Genomic DNA, 14,139 nt, shown 5'->3' on the forward strand with positions numbered 1-14,139 from the left:
GCAGTAATGCGCTCATTTGCTTATCGACACAGTCTTCCCCCCCCTCCATTTTTGAAACATATTTTTTTATAAATTAACCTGGCACAGATTTTAATAATAATAACTCACATTTATATGACACATGTTTTTATCTCTCGGGGCCTTAAACGGCTTTGCGGGCTTACCCAAAGTAATACGGAAACTGATAATGGGCGTAGGGTTGGGTGGGCCCAGGATGGTAAACATTAGCAGCTGTTTAAATGCCATCCTTCAATGGGCCGAGAAGCAAAGAAGGGACTGGAAGAGGCAGAACGAAGTTGAGCATTTTGGAACTCAGCCTGGATAGCAGACCTGGAGGTTCTTCCAGAAGATCCTGGGCAAACCGAATGAGTCGGGGTGCACTTGGAGGCAAAAATAGCCTTGGAAAGGGCCCCACCCTTGATATGCCACAGCTCTACTCCCAATGAAAGGGGAGAGAAGGAGGAAGGGCAGCTGGCCCTGGCTCCATCCCCTGACGGAGTGAGGGAAAGGGCAGGTTTGCCATGGTTTCCACCCGTTTTGCACCCACCTGCCTTGCAGACCACTGCCTTCCATGAGATGGGAGCTGTGATGTTGCTAGGCTAGCAAAATGGAACTTCCATCTACAGGAGCAGCATACCAGTAGGGCCACCACATTTCACCATCACACTAGTGTGCTCTGCTTTCCCAGCTGTGTGATGCTCCTCCTCCCCTCCCCTCTGTTGGGGACTCCAACTTCCCTACTCCTTCCATCCTCTCTTCTACCCAAGTTCCTTGGCCCCCTAGTGGATAGTTGGCTTGCTGCTTATTGTTGGCTCAGTTGTATGCCTGTGTTTTAAGGTCTGAATGATGTGGCTGAAATTAAGCAGGTACAAGGTTGGTTGGTTGGTTTGCTTTCTGGCAAAGCAGTGCAATGATGGGGATGGTTTCTGAATAGATTTTGGCAGGTCATGCTGTTTACAGTTTCACGACCAGAGGGGGGAAAATGTGGCAACTTGACTACCCATAGCCAGATTAACCACAGACTATATTCACTCTGACTGGGATTCTTCTGTTTCCTTGATCATCACCACTCCCAGGAGCATCTGCTGTTCCTTTTTAAGCATTGTGTCTGTGCAGCAAAAGCACTAGCAGTTAAAAGAAATAATAAACCCACACTGCATTTTAATGCGCTCTGGCACCACTGACATGCATGCAGATCTGTTTTGAATGAAGCAATGGGGCAGCACTTGCTATTGGGAGGGAAGAAGCCAATAGACAGTTTGGAACTGGAGCGCTAAGAGGAAGTTCAGCTGAAGTTGGGGCAGTGTGTATGCGCGTGCACACATATGGGCGCATGCATCTATGATAGAGGAAGAAATGAAGTGGTCAGTGGACTGTGGCAGCGCTATTGTCAGACTCTTGAACAAACGTGCCCCAACAACACTCCCTGGAAGGTGATTTGTTTATTGAAAGAAGCGCTTGTGTTAAGCTGTGACCACTTGTGTCAGAACTAATTCAATTGGCACCAAAACCAAAGTTATACATATTTAAACAAGCCCCACCCCCGCCCGGCGTCTCATCCAATCACTCTGTTCACACATCCCGCCTAAAAGAAGCATGCACCATTAGCTCCCCTGCCTCTACCTGCCAACGGACACTATATTATCTACTACAAGCGAGCTAGCCAAGATAGCATCCAAGGTCATTGAAAATTCTTCCCAGATGGGAGGCTCTCTTAGGAATAGTTGCCCAGCACCTAAATGAAGTGTTTTCCCACACCCCCAGCACACTACCCTGTATAGCAAGATACAGAAAAGGCATAAAACACATGACAAGTTTGACAGCTATGAGCTTACTTCCCAGCACTTCCCAAATGAGAACAGTGGTAACATTGCTCTTCTTCTACCACGTATAATTGCCCCTGCTTCCGTTCAGGCCCTGGGGCACCAGTTTGGTCAGGGCAGAATCATCCAAAGTCAGATCAGAGGTTGGTAGCCGGAGGGCCAGAAGCAGGCAACAGGTTACCGGAACGCAGCAGAAGGAATGTCAGGGGGCTAGGCCAGAACGAAGTCAGTAATAGGAATGCTGGGAATTTCGCTGTGAGTGTGTTCAACAGTCGAGCTTACCATATATGTGTGCTTGGGAATTACGTTCCCAGCCCACAAGTCTCGGCACACATTTAGTCAACAGTCCACTTGTCTGTTACATGTACTTTATAACATGTGACTTGAGCCTGAGGTGCACATGAGACACTGAGTCAAATACAGGGAGGGGTCCACTACCAAGATGCAGCAGAGAGAGCCAAGTCCTTACAGTACCATGTTAGGGCTGAAGACTGTAGCCTGGAGACTGCAGTTTTATACCTTCAGGACAGATACCATTGGTTCCCTCCAGTCATCTGTTCTCACTCACCTTCCAGTCAAAGTGCAGTTCTCTTGCTGGCCATTTTGCGGGCTTGTTGCAGCAAGAGGTCAGGTCAACAGTTCCCTCTGCACAGACTGTTCTCCTAGCAAGCAGAGGAAGGCACTGGAGCTTCGGGCTCTGGGTTCAAGCCTGACTGTGCTGACACACCATCCCCGTCTATTACACATCGTCAAACAATTGATTTTACCCGCTGTACTACTTCACATGGCAATCGCTTGATCTCCATTGTTTCATAACCCCAAAGGATAATATTCCTCTTTGGCTAAAGTCATAGCTGAAAACATAATTCCCCTACAGCTTGTTCTCAAACAGCCCAAAGTGGTAACAAATGGCATGGTACCTTGGTGTTCATGTGCATGCAGAGATCTGCACTAGAGGCAAGATTCATCTGTTCCCCACCCAGAGATCTAAATTTTTGAGACTGTGGGGAGGGGACTGGAGCCCTGAAGAGTGACAATGCTAGCAAAATAGACATAATTTTAGCACAACATCTCCAACAATTTCCAATTAGATTCGGGTGGGTAGTCATGTTGGTCTGAAGCAATAAGACAAAGTTTGAATCCAGCAACACCTTTAAGACCGACAAAGTTTAATTCTGGGTACAAGCTTTCCTGTGCATGAGTGTGCATGCACATGAAAGCTATTACCCAGTATTAAACTTTGTCAGTCTTAAAGGAACCGCTGGACTCAAACTTTGTTCAATTTCCAACCAGTAAGCCCTTCCATTTTAGTAACTTCCACATGGTAGTAAAGTGCAACTATTCAATCTTGCTGTAACTTCTGAATATTCATCACTGTGGAAAGAAACTGTGATATAATAATAAATGTGTAATTTATTTCCACACTATGCTTTTCTTTAAAAAAATTAATTTGAAAGACCAGCTGTTTCGGCTTTTCTTATAAGAATTTAATTGGTATATAATAGCATAGTTAATTAAATACAAATCAATAGTTTAAAACAACTAATTGATATTTAATATGTATGGGAAAAATAACTTAGTTGTAATATAATTAACTCAATATTAAATAAGTGTTGGAAACGCAATAATGACTTTACGGCATTATAAAGTTTATCGTTCTTTAATAAACTTGCAATTAGGCAGGAATGAGCTCAGAAAATTATTAAACAGGTATTATTGGGCTATTAAACATTTATTACCATTCCTGGTGGGATACATCTGCACAATAGTACAAATTATGATCACATTAATAAACCTTTACTACCCCTTTGCTGTAGTATTTTTGTATGCTGGTTCCTCTAAATCCTCGATCTCTCTGTGACTTCTGCATAACATAATTGCCTTAAAAGCGGTCAATAAAATTGCAAATGAATGAGGGAGGGGAAATTGATGAGGGAAGGCAAGATGCTTTTACGGTGTAGCTCTGGGGGAAACGCTAGTTTCTTTTCCAACTCAAGCATGCCGTCTTCTGTAACTGAAAGGCCTGCATACCTACTCAGAAACAATGAATAAAATAAAATAAGCTGTGCAAGTATTTAGAAACAAACCAAGAAAGTAGCTTATGCCTTTATAAGGACAATATTGACAAAGCAGTGCAGTGCGTAAACTCTTGAGTTCCACGAAATTCTTCTTCAAAGGTTGTTAACCTCCAGGTGATGGCTGGAGATCTCCCGCTGTTACAGTGGATCTCCAGGCAACAGATATCCGTTCCCCCGAAGGAAATGCTGCTTTGGAGGGTGGACTCTATGGTATTATGCTCCATTGAAGCCCCTCCCCTCCCCAAATCCTGCCTTCCTCGGGCGCCACTCCCAAAATCTCCAGGTATTTCCCAACCCGGAGCTGGCAGCCCTAGTAGAAACTCAGGATGTAGTTGGCTGCTGTAGGAATGCAACCTTTTACTCGATTGATTGATGAATTATTAAACATAACTTCAGACTCATTAAATGTATGCTCCTAACTAATCTGACAGTAGATTTTTGGAAAAGGTAATTATTTCAAATGCAAATACTTTAAGAATTGCAGCACTCCCTTAGGAAGAGACCTTTCCCTGTGTCTGTCACCCACCAGACAAAACTCTTCTTCTAAGGTTACATCTGTTGTTACAGATAAAAGAAAATATGTTTAATTTTCTTTAGTACTATAGTTTTCTCTCAAACCGATGTGATTAACTCGCTCCTTCAACTGAATGAAAACCCATTGTCATAACTCTAAAGGAGTAATGGAAGAAGTCGTCTCATTAGACTAATTTGGTTAGATCAGGGTTGCCAATTAGGGTTGCCAAACCCCTCGGTTTGGTAGGGATCCACCGCTTTTTTGGAGGTTCTACCCGCCACCAGCCAGCTGGCCGATGGGGGAAGCCCCGCCCCCAAGCCCCAACACCCACAGCCACCCCTCTCCCTTCTCCCTGCACTTAAAGGGGCTCCCTTTAAGTGCTGGGAGCTGGCGTTTCCCACGTGCCGGATCTCCAAGCGGAGATCGGGAATGCAAAACCTTCCAGCACCCTGCACTTAAAGGGGCCCCTTTAAGTGCAGGGAGCTGGTATTGCCCTAGGGTTGCCAAGACAACTCACCCCTCGGAGCGGGGGAGCCTTGCTGGCATCCGGGAGGTCTTGATGGGCGCGTGCGCGCGCCGGCAGCACGTCACCGGAAGTGGCGTGTGACGTTGCTGACGTTGGGGGCGTGGCCAAGCTCGTCCACGCCCCCAATGTCAGCAACGTAGCGGTGACGCAGCTTCAGGGGCGGGGTTCCCCTGGGGCCCGATTCCCCGCCCCCCCGGCCCCATTTGGCAACCCTACATTTCCCTGTGCACCCATCAGGCAGAGGGGTGGACGTCCCCAATGCTGCGTCACTGGAAGTGACGTGCGACGTTTTCCCATATGGTTCCCCCCCCGACGAGCTCAGCCACGCCCCCAACGTCAGCAACGTGGCTGCGTCACCTCTGGTGACGCAGCTTCGGGGGCGGGGGTTTCCCTGGGGCCCGATTCCCCGCCCCCCCGGCCCCATTTGGCAACCTTACATTTCCCCGCGCACCCATCGGGCAGAGGGGTGGACGTCCCCAATGTGACGTCATTATGTCAGGGATGCCCCGCCCCCTCCAGGAACGCCCCTCCAAAGTCCCCCGCTGGGGGCTAAAATGGACTTGGCAACCCTATTGCCAATCTCCCGGGGGCATCTGGAGACCCCCTACTATTACAATTGATCTCCAGATGGCCAAGATCCGCTCCCCTGGAGGAAATGGCCACTTTGGAAGGTGGACTCTGTGCGTGATACCCTGCTAAGGTGCCCCCCCTCCCCAACCCCACTCTCTTCAGGCTCCACCCTTCAAAATCTCCAGGTATTTCTCAACCCAGAACTGGCAACCTTGGTTAGATTGTGCTTGGTATAAACAATGTTCAGTTGCACCAAGCCGTGATGGGATAAAGAGGCAATGGCTGATGGTTTCCCTTTGGGAAAACAAAAGCTAGAGGTTGTCTCATTTTGTTTAATTGTGATGATAGTTAAGTGAGTTTTAGGGCCACAAGATACTTTCAGCTTAGAGCTGCCCACTTCCAGGTGGGCTCCTGAGTACCCACTCCTACTAGCTCCTTCCGTTGAACAAAGAAAGCCATGACAGGAGTTGCCTGGCAAAAGGGATGACTTCCACGTTGGGATTACGGTGATTTCCTCTCCCTGCGCATCATGTCCATGAAATACTTCATCGTCCATTACTGCCAATCGGCTAAAGGGCACAGAAACTGCATTTCTGTACCTCATTCTCCTTTCTCATAAACATAACCCTCATTGATTTCCGTAGCCCAGAGCTAGTGTCCCCAAACAGGGCTTGTTTCATAGTCTGCATACCAAGAGGAGGTGGGGGGGAATCAATCCAAATGGGAAGCTCATTTGTTTGAAGACTGCAAGCCATGGGCACGTGATGCTTATGGGGGGGGGAGGGGGGATCCATCTGATTTTTCACAATTCCCGAAAGCTCCAAAGTCCTGTATCCTTTGCTTTCTCAGCTGTAAGTTCTCCTTTGGCATGAAATGGCTTCGAAAGTGGAATTCAGCTCCTTGCATACAGGACTGGGAGGACTTGATGAAACGGTTAAGTACTGAAAGGTGCCTTTAGCTGTAAAAGCTTGAGCAAGCTCTTACAAATCTGCAGCCTGACTGAATTATTATGAATTCCTTGCACTTGTGTGGCTCCTTCTCATTCCAAGGCTGTCAAAATAGTTTTCAAGGAGACATGATGTCAGCCTTCTTGAGAGAGCAAACCTGAGGTAAGGCCTCAAATCCTGATCAGTATTCTTATCCAGAATTGGACTTAGACATCACAGTGTGGATTTCTGTCTTGATGTCTGAAGCCTCCTAATTTAGTCTGCCAAAAGTGGTTATGAAAACATGGCCTTTGAGTGGGATCCATCTAGGCTTTTGGGGGGACACATTCTAAGCCTTGACGCTGCAATAGCCTTTGAGAACACCAGGCAGTTTGTGTGCCAGGGTACTACAGGAATAGCCTGGCATAACAACAAAGAGTCTTCTTGGAACACGTTCAGCCATTTTAGGACATCTGACAAGTACAGTTGGCTGTCCTCCACTTGCAGTCCCCAGGAGCAATTTGGGGGCGGAGCCTGGAGAGGGGGAGCATCACAAATGTCACAATGTCACTTCTGGTTGAGCAGGCTGAAGTGATGTCATGGTGTCAGTGACTCTAGGACTTCCATAAATCTCTCTGGTGTTCACAATGCAAAAGATTTCAGAAGAGAGACAGACAAGGCGGAGGGGGAGCTGTCTGGCTTGTGATAGGAAGGCAGGAAGAAAGGTAGTCTATGAAAAATGTTTAAAGCAAAATGGGAGTCTTTGGAATACTAAAGCTTGAGAACCACTACTCTAGAGCAATGTTCCCTCTAAGCTGTGGAGTCCTGTGGGCAAAAATTCTACTTTGTGAGCTACTGGCATTAAAGCTGTGAGCGAGTGATTTGGCTACTGCATGAATTAGTTTGCTCTGGAGCCATCCTTCCTGAGCTAAGGCCAAAATGTGTGAGCCAGAGGCTAAAAAACTGTGAGCTAGCTCACACTAACTCAGCTTAGAGGGAACACTGCTCTAGAGAATATGTATGAATGTCACGCACTGCCTGCCCCCCTGGGGGTGTGCTCTCCTCCACCGTGGTGCCTTGACTCCAGAAGAGCTCCCTCAAGGCCTCGGAGAGAGAGGGGATGGACTTTTATTTCACCCTGTTCCTTCTCCTCTCAGCCGTCTGGTCCCCTTGATGGCCTGGACTGGGCAGCTCTCTTCTTCCTCCACCTGTCAGCAGGAGCCCCATTTTATTTCCTCCCTCCACCTGTTTACCCTGCCCCCATCCCTGGTGAGTGGCTGCCTCCTCTGTCCTTCCTCCTGGCACTATGGGGGTTGGCTCGGAGCTTCCTGGCTCAGTCCCAGGTGCCGCCCCACCCCTGAGCATCTTCCATGCCCACCCCGCCCTTGCCTGTTCTGGCCCAGCTGCAGGGAGCGTCGGATGGACTACTCTCAGCTCCCATCTGTTCCTGGCTGCCTCCTCTGCTGCTGCCACTGTCTTGTTCCCAGGGCTGGACTCCACCATGGTCCATGCCCAATGACACCTGGGGCCTGCTATTGCCCCAAGTGAGTTGCCCTGGTGTTTCTGCTAAGGTTGCCAAGTCTCACCTTGTTCCGGAGCGGGGGACTCCCGGGCTGATCCCGGAGGGTGTGCGCGCCACATCCACGTCACCAGGAAGTGACGTGATGGTGCTGGGCACGCTGGGGGTGGGGCCATGACCATCCAAGGGAAAACCATGGAGTTTTCCCTCAGATGACCATGGCCCCGCCCCCAGTGTACCCGGTGTGGTTGCGTCACTTCCTGGTGACGTGCACGTCGGGGTGGAGTTCCCCCCGGGGCCCGATCCAGCGGCGGTGGGGAACGGGCCTCTGGGGCAGGGGTTTCCCCACCCCCCCGGGGGGACTTGGCAAGCCTAGTTTCTGCTCCAGACCTGGCGGAGGTGGGCTCCTGGGATGTCCAGGCATTAGGGCCATCTGCAGCGCTGCCTGCCTTCCCGGCCACTTTCCCATCCCATGAGTTGTCGGAGCTGGCGAGTCCAGGCATAGGCCTGTCCTCTCCGGCTGCTGGGTCACAGCACACCCAGGTTGCTCCACCACTCGCCCCAACTCCAGACAGTGGGGGGAAAGTCCTCTCTGCCTTGTTATCCCTGTTATACACTTTGGAAGCACATGAAGTGTGTCGGTGCTTTATTCGTCTCATGGATACCTCATTATCCATTTGTGCGTTCCTTAACTCATTTATAGGTAACTTATTAAACTAATAGGTCCATTATTATTTTAATTAATGCCCTTCGTGATGAAAAATAATTGGCATGCAGAACAATTCTTTCTTGTCCTAGTGAAGGGAGGACTACGACAGAACATCTATCCTGTCTCACAGCTGCCAGGGATCAGGGGAACGTTTCTTCCTTTACCTCAGGGCAGTTTTTTGGCCTAAGGTACGAACTGAAAAATGTTAAAGGGATGTGCTCCAGAATATCATCAATCTGTCCAATGGTAAAATATCTGGCCCTCCATACCAATTGTCATGCCTGCCCTTGACTCAGCCCCAGAGCCAGCTCCTGACAGCCTAAGAGGGGAGGATTCAGTGCCTTTAAGAGCTGAAGAAGCATCAGGATTTGCACCTACTGTAAGTACTGAGGAGGATACACAGCAATCTGAGTCAACTACAGGACGGTTTGCACCTGGAATTGAGCAAGCCATAAGCAGCTCACCACCTGCATCTCCCCCACCTGTAAGTAGGCTTAGGGATCAGAGACGTCAGGAGCTGGCTAGCCTACGAAAAGAAGCACGTTCAAGAGGGTGGAGATCCTTGAGCCCTGAGTTTTAACAGCAGCCAGGACCTCACACAAAGGTGCTAATGAGTTAATGGGCCAGAGCACTATTTAGTAGGGCCTCTGGCCATGAGCAATTTGTGCTGGCAACCTTGTTTGTAGAACCAGAAGCTCTGCACCTTGATTCCTGTTTGACTCTGTGGCTTTTGGACTCGGCTTGTATTTGGACTGCTCTGGCTCCTGACTTCCAGCTTTGAACCTGACCACGCCCTCAGCTTTGCTCCTTGTACTCTGACCTCTGGTAACGTTTGACTACGGCTTTGTCTGGTGTTTTGGGACTTGTTTAACGCTCTGCTGACTGCTCTCCCGGCTGACCTTTGGACTTGTATTGTGACTCCCCCTGTCTGCCTGTCTCCCTGGCTCTACCATGACACCAATCACAAATTCAACAAAACCATGCACGTTCTCCCTCATGCCCGCATCAGTGCAAACCATTGGCCCATCTATATTAGCATGGCTGGGATGGGTGTAGGGTGAGCACTAAGAAGAAAGGTGCTGCTCTGTGCCTATCATCCATCTTTATCCTTCCTCTGCAGGAACCAGGGTGGCCTATGTGCCTCTCCCTTCCTTCATTCTGCCCCCACAATAGGCTGAGGGAAACTGTCACACCCAAGCAGTGTTCCCTCTAAGTTGAGTTAGTGTGAGCTAGCTCACAGGTCATTAGCCTCTGGCTCACACATTTTTGTCTTAGCTCAGGAAGGATGGCTCCGGCGCAAACTAAGTTCTGCAGCAGTCAAATCACTTGCTCACAACTTTAATGTCAGTAGCTCACAAAGTAGAATTTTTGCTCACAAGACTCCACAGCTTAGAGGGAGCATTGCGCCTAAGTTCACCCAGGTGGTCAGCTGTGTTGTTCTGAAGCAGTAGAACAAATTTAGAGTCCAGTGGCACCCAATGAGCTTCATGGATGACTGGGGAGTTGAATGTGGGTGTCCCAGGTTCTAATCCATTACACAGACTATGCCTGCAAAAAGAAGAAGAAGCTATTTCTGTGTATTTTCTCTTACTTTTTCTTTATTTATTTATTAAAACATTTAGATCCTGCCTTTCCTCAAGGTTCAAGGTGGCATTACAATAATAGTTAAAACATTCTCAGTCTAAAACCAAAACTAAAATAGCCAACCCCAGATCTCTCCCCCCTCCCTCCTCAAAAGCCCTGGCAAACAGGCAGGCCTTGTGGTACCTCCTGAAAGTCTCCAAAAAGGAGGCCCCCCTCCCCTCTCCAGGGACCTCACTCCACAAAGCCAGAACCGTGATGGAAAGCATCCAGGCTCTGGTTCATGTGAGACAGGCCACCCTAAGTGGTGGGATAGCCAACTGCTGGCTGTCCGATGACCAGAGGTCATTTCCTGCAGGAGCACACAGGAGCGGAGCTCCGGCAGTAAGGAGCCCAGGGGATGGGCACATGCAACAAGCCCCACCCCCTGCTCCCAGCAGCCCTCAGTTGGGCCACGAGGAGCAAGAAGCAGCCAGGTAAGTTGCAGAGCCCCCCCCCGGCCCGCCTTCAGGTACAAGCTCCCCCTCCTCTGTGAGGGCAGATCTTCACGCCCCCCCCCCATAGCTAGCAATTCAAAACAGTCCAGTGGCACCTTTAAGAGCAAGTTTTATTCAGGTACAAGCTCTCCCTCCTCTGTGAGGGCAGATCTGCATGTCCCCCCCCCCAATAGCTAGCAATCCAAAACAGTCCAGTGGAACCTGAGCGGTGGGTGTTGCCTTCTGACACATTTCCAGTGATGTCAGGGGTGTGGAATATGCAAATAAGTTATGCTAATAAGTTATTCTAATGAGCTCCTGCACCTCTTTTTCTACTAAATGACCCCTGCTGATGACCATAGTTGACACACAGGGACATATGGGAAGAGATGGTCCTTTGCTCCATTCATCTTGAAGCATCAGGAGATGAGAGTAAGGAGACCCAGTTGTAGAGTTAAGTAACTCTACACTTCAGTTTAAATCTTGTTGTTCCCTCCCTTTAGAAAGTAATGTATAGTTCAATTGAAAAGCCTGCTTCTGGAGGCCCTTGCTGAGGCCCCAAGCCATGCCCTGGGCTTCTACCTGAAGTCCAACCCTGATGGCTCTGTTGGAAAGTCTAGACCATCTGGGTGTTTTCTGAACTGACACCCTAACTGTACCTGTAAGTACTTGGGGTGAAGCAGAGATGGGACTACTGAAGATGTGCTGACTTCAATGGGTCCATCATCTGATCTTCCAGTCTTGGAAAGGGTTGCCAGGCCCCCCCTGGCCACTAGTGGGTGATAGGAGGGTACGGATGGTAGATCCAGGTTGGGAAACTCCTGGAGTTTGGAGGATGAAGTCTGGGGGAAGACAGGGACCTCAGTGGGATACAACACCACAGAGTCCACTCTCCAGAGCATCCTTTTTCTCCAGGGGAACTGATTGCTTTCGTCTGGATGAGCTGTAATTCTGGGGGATTGCCAGGTCCCACCTGGAGGCTTGCAGCCCTGGGATTTTCCAGCCCATTGTTCTTCACTGCTTTCCCCTGTAGTGCAACTTCCATAAGCCTCCTTGAGCCCACTTACTCTGCCTTGAATTCCTGTTATTGGCCTTTTCTAGCTACTTGCTTAGCAGGTTTTTAAAAAGAGGCTAGATGACCATCTGACAGCGATGCTGATTCTGTGAACTTTGGCAGATCATGAAAAGGAGGGCAGGAAGGGTTGCATCTGTGCTTACTCCTTGTGGCCCTTTCTTACACACCCAGGGAAATGCTGATTGTGAATTTGGGGTCAGGCAGCATTTTTTCTCCATGCCAGTTTGGCCAGTGATCCTGAAGGGTTTTTTGGGTTTTTTGTCATCTTCTGGGCACAGAGCAGGGGTCACTGGGTATTGGGGGGGGAGTAGCCGTGAATTTCCTGCATTGTGCAGGGGGTTGGACTAGATGACCCTGGAAGTCCGTGCCAAATCTATGATTCTATGATTCCAGGACAATCTAAGCAGAGTTACAGCCTTCTAGATCACTGCAGACTGTGACTGCAGCCATGAAATTAAAAGACGCCTGCTCCTTGGGAGGAAAGCGATGGTGAACCTAAACAGCATGATAAAAAGTAGAGACATCACCCTGCCAACAAAAGTCCGCATGGTAAAAGCAATGGTATTCCCAGTAGTCAGGTATGGCTGCGAGAGTTGGACTATAAGGAAGGCTGAGCGCCGAAGAATAGATTCTTTTGAACTATGGTGCTGGAGAAGACTCTTGAGAGTCCCTTGGACTGCAAAAAGATCAAATCAGTCAATCCTAAAAGAAATCAACCCTGACTGTTCCCTGGAAGGCCAGATAATGAAACTGAAGCTCAAATCCTTTGGCCACCAAATGAGAAGGGAGCACTCCCTGGAGAAGACCCTGATGCTGGGAAAGATTGAAGGTCAAAGAAGACAGGGACGGCAAAGGATGAGATGGTTAGACAGTGTCATCGATGCAACGAACATGAAATTGAGCCAACTTCAGAGGACGGTGGAAGACAGGAGGGCCTGGCGGGAGATGATCCATGGGGTCGCGAAGAGTCGGACTCGACTGTGTGACTGAACAACAACAACAAGGGCCATTGATTCTATTAACCCAGAAGGGTGTAACATTGCTTAGGATTGCACTATTACTCTCTGCCCTGATGTTCTGGATTCAGTTCTACCTTTGGAAAGCACAGATTCAGGTTCAGCTCTAGCTACTATGGGGTTCCCATAGTCCACTTAGAAGACAACAGTCTGCTGCCATTTTGACCTCGGTCCTGCATATCGAAGTGCCTAGAAAGATATCCACTCATTGAGTAGAAATTACTCCTTCTGCTCCAAGTGCTTAAAGGTTGTTTGTGTTGCAGATGTGTTGGGGTTAGCTGTACATAGCTTTTCATTTTGTATAGGCATTTTTGCAATCACTTGCTGGGTTTTGAATGTGGATCCTTTTGTAATTCCATCAGCATCAGTCAGTGCAGTAAACAGGGCTCCATTCGTGCAAAAGAGATGGGTAATTATGCAATTACACTTCAGAATTAGCAGTAGAGTGAAAGGCGGGGGTGGGGGGAGAAAAGAGAGAGGGAGAGAGCGAGCGGATTTGTTTGGCTCCACCGTTGAAGTCACTATTTAGTGCAGTTGTTAAAGTTAAGCTAATTTTGTTATTTTAATTACATTTTGATACCTTGGCAGTTCATTAGAGGCTTGATAAGAATCAATGATATCTTTGCTTTCATAGCAACAAAGGCATAAATAACATCCTGTTTGCTTCTATAGTTTTATACAGATAAAGTTAAGTAGAAGAAGGGCAGGAATTCTGAATACCTGACCTGCATAGCCCAGGCTATCCTGATTGCATCAGTTCTTCAGAAGATAAGCAGGGTCAGCCCTGGTTAGTATTTGGTTGGGAGACCACCAAGGAAGTCCAGGGTCTACAGTGGCAGGCAATGACAAACCACCTCTGAACATCTTTTGCCTTTATGTCAGCTCTGACTTGATGGCAAAAAAGAAATGTCTGGGATGGTTTTAACTTCAGCCATATTGGTAGCTCTCTTGGGCTGTTGCAAAGAGGGTAGAATGGGGGCATCTGGGCCAGAAGAGAGTCTTGTAACAACAGAAGTCAAAAGGTACCATTTTCTGTGATTGTATTCAGACACGGAAACGAACCGTGGTTTGCAGTAACGGGCATATGCTGTGGAAGTTCCCAGGTCCATGCCTTCCTTCCTTTCTCCATTGGAATGCAATTCATGTTTTTAAATATCCTGGTTCCCAACAGAACCTAAATTATCTTGACATCTGAAACTGTCATGAACCTGAGGATGTCTAAGATTGGCTCCTGTAATGACAAACCATGGCTTTTCCCCGGTATCTCTGGATGCAGTCAATGAACTAAAAGGTAAAGGTTTCCCTTGCTCGATAGCCAGTCGACTC

The 14,139-nt window shown here is 48.5% G+C and overlaps 1 protein-coding gene across 1 annotated transcript in view; it reads left to right on the plus strand.

Annotated features, from left to right (window-relative positions):
• The first annotated feature begins 7,945 nt into the window (after positions 1-7,945).
• KIRREL3 (kin of IRRE like 3 (Drosophila)) overlaps positions 7,946-14,139 on the plus strand; it is a 433,673-nt gene continuing 427,479 nt past the window's right edge. Inside the window, exon 1 of the mRNA XM_015416357.1 lies at positions 7,946-7,981. Coding sequence (XP_015271843.1) covers positions 7,946-7,981 — 36 coding nt within the window. The remainder of the gene's footprint in view (positions 7,982-14,139) is intronic.

The sequence above is a fragment of the Gekko japonicus genome, unplaced genomic scaffold, assembly GCF_001447785.1.
Source record: "Gekko japonicus isolate JY-2015 unplaced genomic scaffold, Gekko_japonicus_V1.1 scaffold1163, whole genome shotgun sequence".
Taxonomy (NCBI): Eukaryota; Metazoa; Chordata; class Lepidosauria; order Squamata; family Gekkonidae; genus Gekko; species Gekko japonicus.